The sequence below is a fragment of the Lepus europaeus genome, chromosome 4 (genome assembly GCF_033115175.1).
Source record: "Lepus europaeus isolate LE1 chromosome 4, mLepTim1.pri, whole genome shotgun sequence".
In the NCBI taxonomy this organism is placed as follows: Eukaryota; Metazoa; Chordata; class Mammalia; order Lagomorpha; family Leporidae; genus Lepus; species Lepus europaeus.
Genome location: NC_084830.1, coordinates 163,706,380 through 163,720,813, shown reverse-complemented (window position 1 = coordinate 163,720,813; position 14,434 = coordinate 163,706,380). Strand labels below are relative to the sequence as shown.

At 40.2% G+C, this 14,434-nt stretch overlaps 1 protein-coding gene across 10 annotated transcripts in view; it reads left to right on the top strand.

The window, feature by feature from the left end:
• The window catches only part of APC (APC regulator of WNT signaling pathway), a 128,835-nt gene that overhangs the window by 44,605 nt on the left and 69,796 nt on the right, over nucleotides 1-14,434 (top strand). For all 10 annotated transcript variants that reach the window (XM_062189317.1, XM_062189322.1, XM_062189321.1 and 7 more), the window contains exons 2-4: nucleotides 3,632-3,784; nucleotides 8,322-8,406; nucleotides 9,607-9,808. In XM_062189317.1, coding sequence (XP_062045301.1) covers nucleotides 3,650-3,784; nucleotides 8,322-8,406; nucleotides 9,607-9,808 — 422 coding nt within the window. In that variant the 5' untranslated portion in view covers nucleotides 3,632-3,649. The remainder of the gene's footprint in view (nucleotides 1-3,631; nucleotides 3,785-8,321; nucleotides 8,407-9,606; nucleotides 9,809-14,434) is intronic.

The following is a 14,434-nucleotide window of genomic DNA, read 5'->3' as shown; positions in this document are numbered from 1 at the left end:
CTGCTATGATTTTCCATCTCTGTTGGTGTCAGATTTGGGGAGGGAGTGAAATTTTTCTTTTTTCTTTTTTTTTTTTTTGAGCCAGAGTTTACTTCCGCTGACTTACTTCCCAAATATTGCAAAAGCTGAGAAGCAGGAATTCCATCCAGGTCTCTTACATGAGCAACGGGGAACCAACTACATGAGCCATCACTGTTGCCTTCCAGGTTCTGCATTAGAGGAAGCTAGTATCAGGAGCAGGACTTGAACACAGATACTGTCTTGCGGTATGTAGTATGTCAAACAGTGTCCCCTATGAGCACCCGTTCCAGTCCTGCTGCTCCACTTCTGATCCAGCTCCCCTGCTAATGTGCCTGGGAAAGTAGCAGAAGCTGGCCCAATGCTTGGGCCCTTGCAGCCACCTGGGAGACCCAAAAGAAGCTCCTGTATTACCTAATCTAGCTCCTGCCATTGTGGCCATTTGGGGAGTAAACCAGCAGATGGAAGATCTCTCTATTCTCATTCATTCTCTCTCTCTCTCTGTCTCTCTCTGTGTTTCTCTCTCTCTCTCTCTCCCCCAACCCCCATTCTCTCTGTAACTCTGCCTTTCAAATAAATAGTCTATCGAAACTGCAAGCTTATGATTATTTTTGTTTTCTGTCTTCCTGTTGGTATTTGCATTTTGTTTCGTTACCATCTAAAAGTACTGCAAATTATTTTTGTTTTTACATGAACAAAGCAATAAAAGCCATTCCATAAATTAAAGAAAAAGAAAGAATCCCAAACTTCTTCAGTTCGTAATAATGAATCATCCACTTCTTGTGGATTATTTGAGAAGCAGAGAGAGAAATAGATGGAGATACAGAGATCTCCCATCCACTAGCTCACTCTCCAGATGCCCTCAGCAGCCAGTGGTGGGCCAGGATGTAAGCAGGAGCCAAGGTCTCGGTCCAGGTCTCCTGTAGGAGTGGCAGGCATCACCAGCTGCCTCCCAGTGTCCATGTTAGCAGGAAGCTGAAATCCAGAGCATAACCAGGACGTGAACACAGGCATGGGAGGCAGGCCTCCCAAGTGGCATCTCACTTAGCCACTGTGCAGTACATGCACCCTCCACAGTTAATTCTAGTTATCTTTTGCCTGCCATAAATTTCTTAGTGATGCTTGGGCTTTTTTTTCTTCCCAGTAAGCATCTGGATAGCAGTCCTTTTGCTTTCTTCTAACCCAACACTTCTGGGGCCAGAGATGTACTAACTACAGAAAAACAAATGGAGATGTTTGTATGGTCTCAGTAAAAGGAGAGATCAGAGGTTTTCCCCTTTACAAGACATGGCAGCTGCACTGTGATCACACAAGTTTCAGATTTTTAAACCATGTTGTTGAATGACTTGCAATTAAGATATATATTTGGTATGACATTCTGGTGATTGTACACAAGGCATTCCAAAGTAAATTTATGCTTTCATGAATGTTGTATAAAACAGTTTGGAGTTAGGGAAGGATTATCACAACATGCTAGAAGATTATAAGATAGAATACTCTTCCGTGAAATGTCTTTTATTTTTTTCCCACAAAATTAGATGAGGCATGCTGCCTTCCAGAGCAGACAGGATTTAATGGTTGGGATTCTGAGAGAGGTAGGCAGAGATCATCACAGGTCTCTTTGTGCCTCTGAAGGACTGACATTCTCCCTCTTCCACAGAGCCCTCGAGTTCTCTGTGCTCCCCTAGTTCCTGTAATGACTGTGTAGGGTGACAGCAACTCTGCCTCAATTTACCTACCCTTGACTGGGTTCTTCCTCTGTGAGAGTGCCTTTCCTTTTGTTTTTATTATTTTAGTGTAAACTTGTTGGTTAACTTTATTTTAAATAAAGATTATCAACCTATAAAAAGGTTTCAGTCAGGTCCTCACTTCTGCCATAGCTTTTTTAATATGATGTACATTTCCAGACACAGGCTTATTAATGGTATGAATAGAAAAATGATCACTCCTCTGAATTTCTGCATTTTTGAGACCTCTGCTCTGTCCATGAGGCTAAATTACTCCTGTACTTTGTCCACTGGTGTGAGGAGGGAGGTTTTAACTGTAGATCCACATTGTCTTGCTAAGGAAGTCATTTTCAGCCTACCTTTTGTTACTTACTACTAACCCGTTTCATACCAATTGCATTGAAGCAGAAAGCAAATGTTCTTTTACAAATTACTCTTTCCTTTTGATTAATTTCATAAGGGTTGTATCAAGACCCAGTCTCCAAATACAAGTCCAGTGCTCTTCCTCTGCAACCATGAGGACTTTTGTAGATGACCTCTGCCCCCAAGGGCTCACCTGCCCGCCTTGTGTCCCTGGATTGTACCATGTTTATCAGTGACTCTGGTCATTGAAAAGTGACTGGTTCAGAGTCCTCCCCTTGCAGAACTGCAGTACTATTGTGAGTAGCCAGTGTTGGGATTTGTCTGCCTTATTCTCTTTCTGATTTTTATAATTTTTTATTATTTTTATTATTATTTTATTATTGCCTATTCTGATTTCATGTAATTTATAGGAGGGCTGAAAAACAGAAGTGCTGCATGATGTAAGTTATAGTAAGCAAATACACATGTCCAGAAGTTTCTTTTTTGTCCTGTCTTTTAAGTCCTGGTTAAGTACAAATGGTGTAATACATCTTAGCTATTAAATAATTAAGGCAGGCAGAATTTTATGTATTCTGAAATGAGTTTGGCATTACAGTAAAAAGAGAAATCTAGTCTCCTCATTCTTATTTGGTCTGTCTTAATGGAAACCCCTAGTGTCCTATCATTCGGCATGCTGGGGTCTCTCACTGCCTGGCTGTCTTCTGGGCATCCCTTTCTTGCTTCACAGTTGTACAAACGCACAGCGGATGTGGCATCACTTTTCTGTGAGGCTCTGCTCCTGAGGTCTTCTGTTTCCTTTGCATCTTTTGGCCTCTGCTTCTAGCACAGTGTCTCCCAAGACTGCACCTGCTAGAATGGCCTACTGATATTCATCCTTTTGAATAAAAGTAAAAGAAAACTCTTTATATTGGTAATTTTTAGTTGTCTTCCTAACAACGATTTAGAGTCTCTCTCCAATTCTCTCCTTTGTGTCCATTTTGTTAAATGAGTACCTTTTGAAGGAAGTACCCTTGACACTTCAAAACTACTTCACCAGGGATATGTAAGTTCGGCCTTTGTGCAAGTGATAAGTGATAGACTATGTAATCTCTTCTATCTGTTCTGGCTCTAAAATTCTGTGACTCAAAGTCCAGACATAAACTAACATTATTAGAATACATTTCTCATCAATGATTACCTTTCCTAAGTGTTGCTTTTAAGATTGGGTGAAATATCTTTAAAGCCTTGAAAAAATTCTTACTTGATAGAAGTCTTACCCCTCTGTGAAAAGGCAGAAGTATCTAAATACTTCATTCTCCTTTATTTTAGTCCTTTTTGTTCTCAGCAAAGACCCCAGTGTTCTCATCTTAGAAAGATGCTTCGACTTGAACAATGCTGTCTGGAGATCAAAACAGTATATTAACACGTTCTTCTTATAAATGTCTCAAGGGTTTTGTTTCCTCTGTCCCTCTCTTTATAAACAAGGAGCCACTTTTTTTTTTTTTTTTAAGTAGTGAATTTCAAAATCCTTTTTAACCTTATAGGTCCAAGGGTAGCCAAGGATGGCTGCAGCTTCCTATGATCAGTTGTTAAAGCAAGTAGAGGCCCTGAAGATGGAGAATTCAAACCTTCGACAAGAGCTGGAGGATAATTCCAATCACCTTACAAAACTGGAAACTGAGGCATCTAATATGAAGGTATCAAGACTGTGACTGTTAATTGTAGTTTATCCATTTTTATTCCGTATTCCCTGTAGCAAACTTGGGATAAGACTTAAAAGTATATTAATTTAAGTAACAATATGTCAGCTTTCTTGTAAAAGTTAATCTGTTTTTAGTAAGATGTATTGACTTCATCCAGTGACTCATGCAAAGAAAATACATGTAAAACCCCAGTGACTAGTTCATCAGTGTCCTGAGGCCAGATCTTCTGTGCCATTCATAAAAACCAGCTTCACGATTTTAGAGTAGATCCCAAATTTTAAATAAGCTGTCTTCCCCACCTCCCTTAGATCTTGTCACCATTTAAAAGCCACGTGGTCAAGAAGGATGCTCTCAGGGTCAGTACCTTTTTCTTGTCTGGCTTTGCTACAGGACTGAAGTTGTCTTATTTAGAAAATGCAGGCATCATCATGCTAGCCTAGATGATTTCCACGGCACCTTCGGGGCCTAAAATTGATAGGCCAAATAGCACTGAGTTGCTATGATAGCCTTCAGGAAAAGTTATCAAATATTCAATCTGTAGTGGGGAAAACATGTTCTAGTTTTAAAGTAATCAAGGTAAAAACTGAGCTGTTTCAATTCCCAGTTTCTTAGGCAGATTCTCTTTTCACTGGATTTAACAATTTTATAGAATTGGAGGTCGTCAACAAAGTGATCATTTCTTCCCTTTTTAAAAGATTCCTCCTGCTTTGTGTCTGCACATTGGCTGTCTTTAACCTCTGGATCTCTGCCCCTGTCCTTCCTGTCTGCTCACAGCTCTCAGTACTCCTTTCTGACTTCCTAATCTGTGCTCTCCATGCATCTCAAAGTCTCTTTTATTGTCCAGGCTTTTGTGCATCACTGAAGTAACTATTTTTGATTCTTTTTCCAATTAAATTCAGTAGCATAACAGTTTATAACCCTTTGTTCGTATGTGCTACTCTTTCTGTCAGTCTTTTCTACTCCCAACTGCTGATTTCTCTGGTAAAATTGTCCCTGGCAGTGACAGATCTCCAGGATACATCAAATCCTTTTGGAAATAGGTTGACAATGTACAAACATGTGTTTCTTGCCACAGTGACCTTAAAAAATACCTTAATCAGCTGGCTAATAAGTTAGAGTCTTAAGGGTTTTCAACACTGGCAAACATAATACATCTCAAATTATATGGCATTTGGTTTTTAAACATTTAACGATAGAGCTAGAATATTTTTCATCTACTCTGGTGTGCTGTGTTTTGCAGGGAACAGGCCTATCTGTCTGTTTTGTAGTACAGAACCAGAGCTGTTTGTTTTCAGTTTGTGTTTACCTACTTGAGCCAGTTCTACACTCATTTTGGGGGAGATATTTGAACTTACCCTCAGGTACATCTCCATGCTGCATGGAATGGCTTAGAGAGACAGTACAGGTCACACCCTTGGTTTCCACAGTGGATTGTCAGATTGGCCATTTTATCCAGGTGGCATAAAACGAGGGAACTTCACAACATTTGTGGAAAATGGAATTCAAAGGTAGTGTATTTTGGAACAAAAATTTTGAAATTGTTGCATGTGAGTACACATTAGGAATATGTGTACAAATACACACTCGTTTTTGTCTGGCTCCAGCCACGCATTGGTTGTTTCCCAGCACATGCTTCTGCGTAGATCCTTGCAGATCCATCCATTTCTCTGGGATTCGGCTACGGCATCAGAGCCATTACAACCTCACATAGAAACTGTGTATGTGTCCCTTCCGTAAACAGGCTTTTTGTGATTAAAGAGCAAGGACATGTTTATTTTGTTTTAGAATATTGATTTGTGAAAAACCAACACTTTCTGTTTGGATTAAAGTTAATACAACACAATGGTTAATTTCAGAATCACTTACTATACTTTGAAATACGTTATATAATTTTGAGTCTTGTTTCCTGGTTATAGACCTGTTTATTCAAAGAAAGGCAAAATCTCTCCTCTGACCAGATTATTTAACTAAGATTACGGTTCATACCATGGTACCACCTGGTGGCAGAAGAGGCTACTGCTTTGCTGTTCATTATGTGGCTTTGACACTAACTAAAAGTAATTTGTGTGTGTGTGTGCCAGCCAGGTATGTGAGACTTAGAGTCATGAACACTGTGTATTTGAGAATGGTAAGGGAATATTTGCATTTTAGATATAATGATGCCATTGTGGTTGTATTTAGAAAGAACCTTGCAAAAATTTACATGTTGAAACACAGAAACTACATGGCCTGGATCAGATCATAAAAAATTGTAGCTAAACTTAAAAAAGAGTATGCACCACATTTTTTATTGGAGGACTGAAACTCAATTGACTAGAGAATGCTGAGCATAGCAACAGATCCTGTGATCACATAGAGATGTAAAGCATTTAACTGAGAGAGAGCATGATATAGGAAGAACTATTTTGATTATCTGTAGATAGATTGTTAATGAAGCTTTTACATCTTGTATTTTCACAAGATAAAGTATTTCTAAGTTGCCCTGTAAACTTACAACCATATTCATGTAGTTATCTTTTCATCTCTTCATTCCCTATAAGGGAAATGAAACAGAATCAAAATTCAGATCAATACATTTCATAATTTATATGGGAGATTTAATTAATTATTTTTTCTGGAATGAAAATAATCTAACTATGACACACTGAGAAAAATAGACATGGATCAAGTAGCAGGTAATGCTACATGGAAATGCACAATTCCTTAATTAGCAAATGACATTATTTATCTGACCACAACATGTCTCTAATGAATAATTCTCTAATCTTACTAAAATCCTAAAACGTTTTAAAATATTATGTGCTTATATAATGTAATTAACTTTTAGACCAAACTTACTGAATTTATAAATACAAATTAATATTCTCTCCTTCAAAATTTCTTATGTATTTTTTAAGCTACTATTTCTCAAAGCACTTTCTGAAGCATTTCACTTGGAACTGCTTGGCGGTTGCATTACATCTTCTTTAAGAACCTGAGGACTTCTAGGTTGTACGTAGTGTGTAACCCCACCTAATCAGTCCCATTCAACTACTAGAAAACACTGGAAAAAGTATAAAAATCATAGTTTTTTTTTTTTAAGATTTATGTATTTATTTGAAAGGCAGAGTTACAGAGGCAGAGGCAGAGAGTTCTTCCATCTGCTGGTTCACTCCCCAAATGGCCACAACGTGGGCGATCCGGATGAAGCTTCTGGCTCCTGGCTTCAGCCTGGCCCAGCCCTGGCTTTTGTGGCCAACTGAGGGGGTGAACCAGTGGATGGAAAACTTCTCCTCTATCTCTTCCACTCTAAATCTGCCTTTCAAACAAATCTTTAAAAGAAGAAGAAGAAATGTAGGGAAATAGGAAAATGACTAATAATCAAGAGAACAAATATTCATAGATAATAGAAGCAAATCCTGAGATGACTGATCCCTATGTTGGAGTGTTCAAGGATTTTAACATATTATAAATGGATAAAAAGATACAAAACTTCAGCAGAGAGGAGAAATCTGTAATAATCAAATAGATATGTTTGATACTGACTTGTTGTGTGTACCTAACAAGACTAAACACAGAATTAGTGAACTAGTGCAAAGACAACTACTGAACTTGAAAAACAATCAGTAGAAAATATCCAAACTGAAGCACAGAGAGGAAAAAAATAAAACCAAAACCTATGTATGAGAATTGTGAGAGATGGAGTCAATGTGATTAAAGTCTCAGGTAAAGAATTGAGACAGGGCCCACACTGATATCGCAGGCTAAGCCTCCTCCTGCAGCACTGGCATCCCATGGGGCATCAGTTTGTGTCTAGGATGCTCCTCTTCTAGTCCAGCTCTCCACTATGGCCTGGGAAAGCAGTAGAAGATGGCCCAAGTCCTTGGGCCCCTGCACCTACGTGGGAGACCCGGAAGAAGTTCCTGGCTCCTGGTTTTCAATGGGCCCAGCTGCTGCCATTGAGGCCATTTGGGGAGTGAACCAGTGGATGCAGGATCTTTCTCTGTCTCTCACCACCTTTCTCTCTATCTCTACCTCTCAAAAAAAAAAAAAAAAAAAAAGATACAATAGGCTAGTAGAACATACTTAAACATGGCCTGTGAGAAAGTGAATATTTATTAAATTGTTAAATGCCAGATTAGAATGTACTACTTTGTTATTTTTTAGTCATGATGGTTTCAGAGATACGGATTTCAGACATATAACTAGCCGTTGTGGCTTGGTCAAGTCTCTGGGTCTCAGTTGGTTTATTTGAAAAATGAGAGTAATTCACCTTGTTATATTGCTTAAAAGTTAGAGATAATGAATATTAAGTGTGCTGTTTACTATCCTGTACAGAAACTCCATATAATTGCCATTATCACGTGATAACACTGGGGTATGATAAATTATACTAATGGGTAACCTACGTAAAGTGCTGTACAACTTAGGACATATTTAGAGAGTGACCTGGAGAGACCTTTTCTCTCCAGCATACCTAAATGCCAAGAAATATGCAAGCATGTCTTCAAGGAGCTTCAATATATTATTTTTTGATTTTTTTTTTTAACAGGAAGTCCTTAAACAACTTCAAGGAAGTATTGAAGATGAAGCTATGGCTTCTTCTGGACAGATTGATTTATTAGAGCGTCTTAAAGGTAGATTCAAAAAGATGTTTTAAAATGATTCCCTAAGGTCAACTTGTCATTCACATTGACTTACTCATTAAGCTATAATTGTTAAATTACAAATGTTTATTGAAAGTCTATTTGCTTTTCAGTTCTTCAGTTTAACATTTAACTGTCCCATGGTCTCATCTGAGGAAGGTAATGTCTTCCTCTACTCCATCCGGATTTTGCAAATGCCTTATCCTCTCACATAAGTAAGCTTGTGTAAGCTGTCTTTAGCAGAATGTTGAAAGAATGTCTTTCTTACTTTGTTGCTTGAAAATTCCAGTGTGAAAACAGGCAAGGTGCTTCATAATAATTAAAGCTAAGCAGAGAGATTCCCTTTAGGTCCCAAAATAGTGTTATCTAGAGCAGAAGGAGTGGGAACTGTCTGTCTTGCGAGCTGTTGGAAGCTTGCAGTCAGTCATCTGGTCTGGCCCTGACAAGGCATCCACAGGTGGGACTCAGAATCCAGTAAAGCTAGAGCAGGCTGGTTTTCCAGTTGATAATTTGAGTATGGCCTGTGAGTGCTGTTATAAACATCCAGATGGCCTTGGCAGAAAAAAAGGCCCCCCACCCCTGATCTCCAGAGAGTCTAAGGAAGGGCATCTTATCTCATTGTCTTTTATCATAGTCTTTATTTTCTTCTGACCCAAGCTGACTTTACAGGGAAAGTTTAGCCATTTTGATTCTAAATAATTGTTTATTCAGTCATGTATGTTTGTAGCTAAAATGTGAACCTAAGACTTAGCTTTTAAAGCAATACAGTAGCATCAGAAATTTTTAGGGGAGCCGGTGTTAAGTGGAACAATGGGTTGTGCTGCCACTTGGGACTGGCAGCCCATACCAGAGTTCTTGGCGAGTCTCAATTGCTCTGCTTTTGGTCTAGCTTCCTGCTATTGTGCCTGGGAGAACAGTGTAAGATGGCCTAAGTACTTGGACCCCTGCCACTCATCTAGGAGACCTGGATGGAGTTCTAGGCGACCTGGCCTCAACCTGGCCCAGCCCCCACCCCTGAGACCATTTGAGGAGAAAACCAGTGGATGGAAGATTCTCTTTGTCTCCTTCTCTCTGTCACTCAACCTTTCACATGAATAAATTCTTTTTTTAAAAAAGTAATATTTTAGAGTTCTTAAGGCAATTGTTATATTAAAAAGCAATTGTTACATTAAAAACTTGTCTTTTATTTAGAACTTAACTTAGATTGCAGTAATTTCCCTGGAGTAAAACTACGATCAAAGATGTCCCTGCGATCTTACGGAAGCCGGGAAGGATCTGCATCCAGTCGCTCAGGAGAGTGCAGTCCTGTTCCTGCGGGGTCCTTTCCAAGAAGAGGGTTTGTAAATGGAAGCAGAGAAAGTACTGGATATTTAGAAGAACTTGAAAAAGAGAGGTACCTTTTGTTCATTCTATGATAAACATTGACTTGTACACTCCAGTTTATTGTCAAAATTTTGTAATACTGCAAGATACAAATTTATGGTGGATGATAGCTAGCACATGTAGAGAAGTTTGCACTTTTCAATGGAAAGGTAGCAGGTTGCTATCAGTTTCAGTGAGATTAAGCTGCTGCTTGTGATACCAGCATCCCGTATCAGAGTGCCAGTTCAAATCCCAGGTGCTCTGCTTCCAATCCAGCACCCTAAGAATGTGCCTGGGAAAGCAGCACATGGTGGTCGCTTGAGTACTTGGACCCCTGCTACCCACATGGAAGACCCGGATGGAGTTCCTGGATTCTAGCTTTAGCCTGGCGCAGTCCCAGCCATTACAGCCATTTGGGGAATGAACCAGTAGATAAAAGATCTCTCTCTCTCTCTCTCTCTCTCTCTCTCTCTCTCTATCTACTTGACACAAAAAATTTGGTTCCTCACACAAAGCATATTAATTCTTTTGCTGATGTTAAAATTACCTCACTGCCAACATCAGACCATAAATCATTAGCAAGAAATGTGTCATATCTGATATGCCCCCTATAAGATTTCACAGTGCACAGATAATACCTTGTCATCTTTATATTCCTAAAAGTTCATTGTGTGGGCATCATAGAATATACTGTGACCTAGATGCTATAGCCTACTTCAGATCTAGGCTGTGTGCCTGTTGCTCCTAAGCATGCTGCTCTCTGAACACTGCATGCTTGGACCACAGTATTAAGTATTTATGTATGGCTCAAATCTAAATGTAGAAAATATATATGAGGTAAAAAAGGGAACTTGATAAGTACACTTGTGTAGGGCACTTATAATGAATGGAGCTTGCAGGAATGGAAGTTGCATTCAGTCAGTAAGCGATGAGTGAATGTGAAGGCCTCGAAGTGGTTGTGCGTCACTGTCAACTCCATACACACTGTATGTGTTGTGTCCGCTGTACGTGGTGTACTGTACATGATGTGCACGCTGTATATTCCATATAAACTGTACGTGGTGTGCACACTGTAGACTCCATACATGCTATACATGGTGTGCACACTGTACACTCCATACATGCTGTATGTGGTGAGCATACTGTATACTCCATATACACTGTACATGGTGTGCACACTGTACACTCCATACACGCTGTATGTGGTGTACACACTGTATAGACTCCATACACACTGTACATGGTGTGCACACTGTCAACTCCATACACACTGTATGTGTTGTGTCCGCTGTACATGCTGTACGTGGTGTGCACACTATACACACTGTACATGATGTGCACGCTGTATATTCCATATAAACTGTACGTGGTGTGCACACTGTAGACTCCATACATGCTATACATGGTGTGCACACTGTACACTCCATACATGCTGTATGTGGTGAGCATACTGTATACTCCATATACACTGTACATGGTGTGCACACTGTACACTCCATACACGCTGTATGTGGTGTACACACTGTAGACTCCATACACACTGTACATGGTGTGCACACTGTACACTCCATACACGCTGTATGTGGTGTACACACTGTATAGACTCCATACACACTGTACATGGTGTGCACACTGTACACTCCATACACGCTGTATGTGTTGTGTCCACTGTACATGCTGTACGTGGTGTACTGTACATGATGTGCACGCTGTATATTCCATATAAACTGTACGTGGTGTGCACACTGTAGACTCCATACATGCTGTACATGGTGTGCACACTGTACACTCCATACATGCTGTATGTGGTGTACACACTGTAGACTCCATACACACTGTACATGGTGTGCACACTGTACACTCCATACACGCTGTATGTGGTGTACACACTGTATAGACTCCATATACACTGTACATGGTGTGTAAAACTGTACACTCCATACACACTGTATGTGGTGTACACACTGTAGACTCCATACACACTGTACATGGTGTGCACACTGTACACTCCATACACGCTGTATGTGGTGTACACACTGTATAGACTCCATACACACTGTACATGGTGTGCACACTGTACACTCCCTACATGTTGTAGGTGGTGTGCACACTGTACACCCCATGCACACTGTACATGGTATGCACACTGTACACTCCATACATGCTGTATGTGGTGTGCACACTGTTACTCCATACACACTGTACGTGGTGTGCACACTTTATACTCCATATACGCTGTATGTGGTATGCACACTGTACAGTCCATACATGTGGTGTGCACACTGTGCACTTCATACATGCTATATGTGGTGTGCACACCATAGACTTCATACATAGTGTATATGGTGTGCACACTGTAGATACTCTAAACACTGTACACTTAGGCTACGTTAGCCTAAAATAAAAGTTTTTTTCTACCTTCAGTAATAAATCAACTTATTTTAATGTTTTTACTTTATAAACTTTTTAACATTTTGATTTGTGATAACACAATTTATAATACAAACATTGTACAACTGTATTTTCTTTCTTTGTATTCTGTGTGCCTTTTTCCAATTAAAATAATTTTGGTTTTCACTTTTTAAATTTTTTGTTAAGAAGATGCAGGCATGCATATTAGCTTAAGCCTGCATGGGGTCAGGATCATCAGTGTCACTGTCTTCCACCTCCACATACTGTTGCACTGGAAGGTCTTCAGGGCAGTGATACACATGGAGCTATCATCTCCTGTGAGGACATCGGCTCCTTGACACCTTCTACATGATATGCCTAAAGCTGCTTTACAGTTAACAGTAGCTAGAGTACCCTCTAATGATAAAGTTGAGTATAGCCAACACATGAGCTGTTGGCATAGTTATGTATTGTCAGTATCAAGTATTACATACTGTACAGAAGTATATGTGCCGTATTTTTATACGGATGGCAGCATGGTGGGTTCTTGAAACCAGTGTCACCACACAGCTGGTAGAAAAGCATTGTGTTGTGCATTGGAGCCACTGTGACATCAGTAGGTGACAGGGATTTTTGAGGGTGTGTGTCCCATTGTTGACAGCGTCATTGTCCTGTGATCTTTGTTGTGCTCTCTACATGCCTGTCCCATCATTGAACCTCTTGTCACCGTTTTGGCTCAAGACACTGTAACCCTCCCTTCTCCACAGCATTTTATCCCAGTTAGTCTTAGACCTGATGGAGACAGCCTGTTCTCTGACTCTGCCACTGCCTCTGACATTGACCTACCAGTTTAAGCAGTGTTAACACTCAACTCTTATTTCCCAAGCCCACTTATTGGAGAATAATCGGAGTGGAGAGTGGCATTACCAACTGTCCTGCTCTTTTCCCACCTTGAGTCCTGCAGGTCTCACTAAGGAAAGCCAAAAAACAGAATCAGGTCTCATCTTGGAGTTCACTGTGGGACACAGCTGTGAATGCGGCCAGGCTTTCTAGAGTATCTTTTCCTGTTGTGATGACAGAAATGAGGAGGCAGGGCAGCCTCTCCTGGGACTGCACTACCCCAAGGTTGCTGCAGCATAAGCAGGGCCTTCTTTCTTCCCATGTATTCTCTTACTGTTGAGGTTGCCTATTTTTAAAATTGCTGCTCAGTGAAGGAAATGAATTTTTAGTAAGAATAGTACCTTCCACAACCCATACTTACATTCAGATTACTACTAAGATTTGTTCCTCTTACTCTCCAAGAAAATACAACCAAACAGAACTTTTAATATCAAAGTGGTGAATATCTCTCTGTGTATGACTGAACTCTGGAAGCTAAAATCAAAATTTCTGGGCTTGGTGTTTCCATAGTGTGTAAGAAGCTGCTTGGGAAGTCTGTGTTCCCTGTCAGAACACCAAAGTTCAAGCCACAGCTCTGTTCTCAGATCCAGCTCCTAATAGTGCCCACCCTGGGAGACAGGTGATGGCTCAAGAACTTGGCACTCTGCCACCCATGCGGAAGGCCTGGAGTGAGCTCCCAGCTCCCAGCTTGGACCTGGCCCAGCCTTGGCTGTTGGGGGCATTTGGAAAATGAACCAACAAATAGATCTCTCTATCTTTCTCCCTCTCAAAAAAGTAAATGATTTTTCAATCAAGATTTTCTACGTGACAAAAACATAAAATACATAAACTGAGAAAGTAAGCAACCTCATGACATAATACTGTCTTTTTTTTTTTTTTTTGGTCATTCTTTTTTTAAAAAATAAAAAAGATTTTTATTTATCTGAGAGAGTTACAGACAGTGAAAGGGAGAGACAGAAAGGTCTTCCATCTGCTGGTTCACTCCCCATGTGGCTGCAGTAGCCAGAGCTGAGCCGATCCAAAGCCAGGAGCCAGGAGCTTCTTCTGGATCTCCCACTTAGGTGCAGGGGCCCAAGTGGTTGGGCCATTTTCTACTGCTTTCCCAGGCCATAGGATTGGAAGAGGAGCAGCTGGGACTTGAGCCAGCTCAAATAGGGGATGCTGGTGCCACAGGTGGAGGCTTAACCTACTGCACCACAGTACCAGCCCTAATACTTTCATTCTTAATACAAAGAGGTCTTATGAATGAGTAAGAAAAAGTCACAGAAAAAGAAATGCAGATAGCTTTTAAACTTGAAAGACAATACTTATCCTTACTCTTACATTTTAAGGGAATTCATATTAAACTCACACGATATACTGCTTT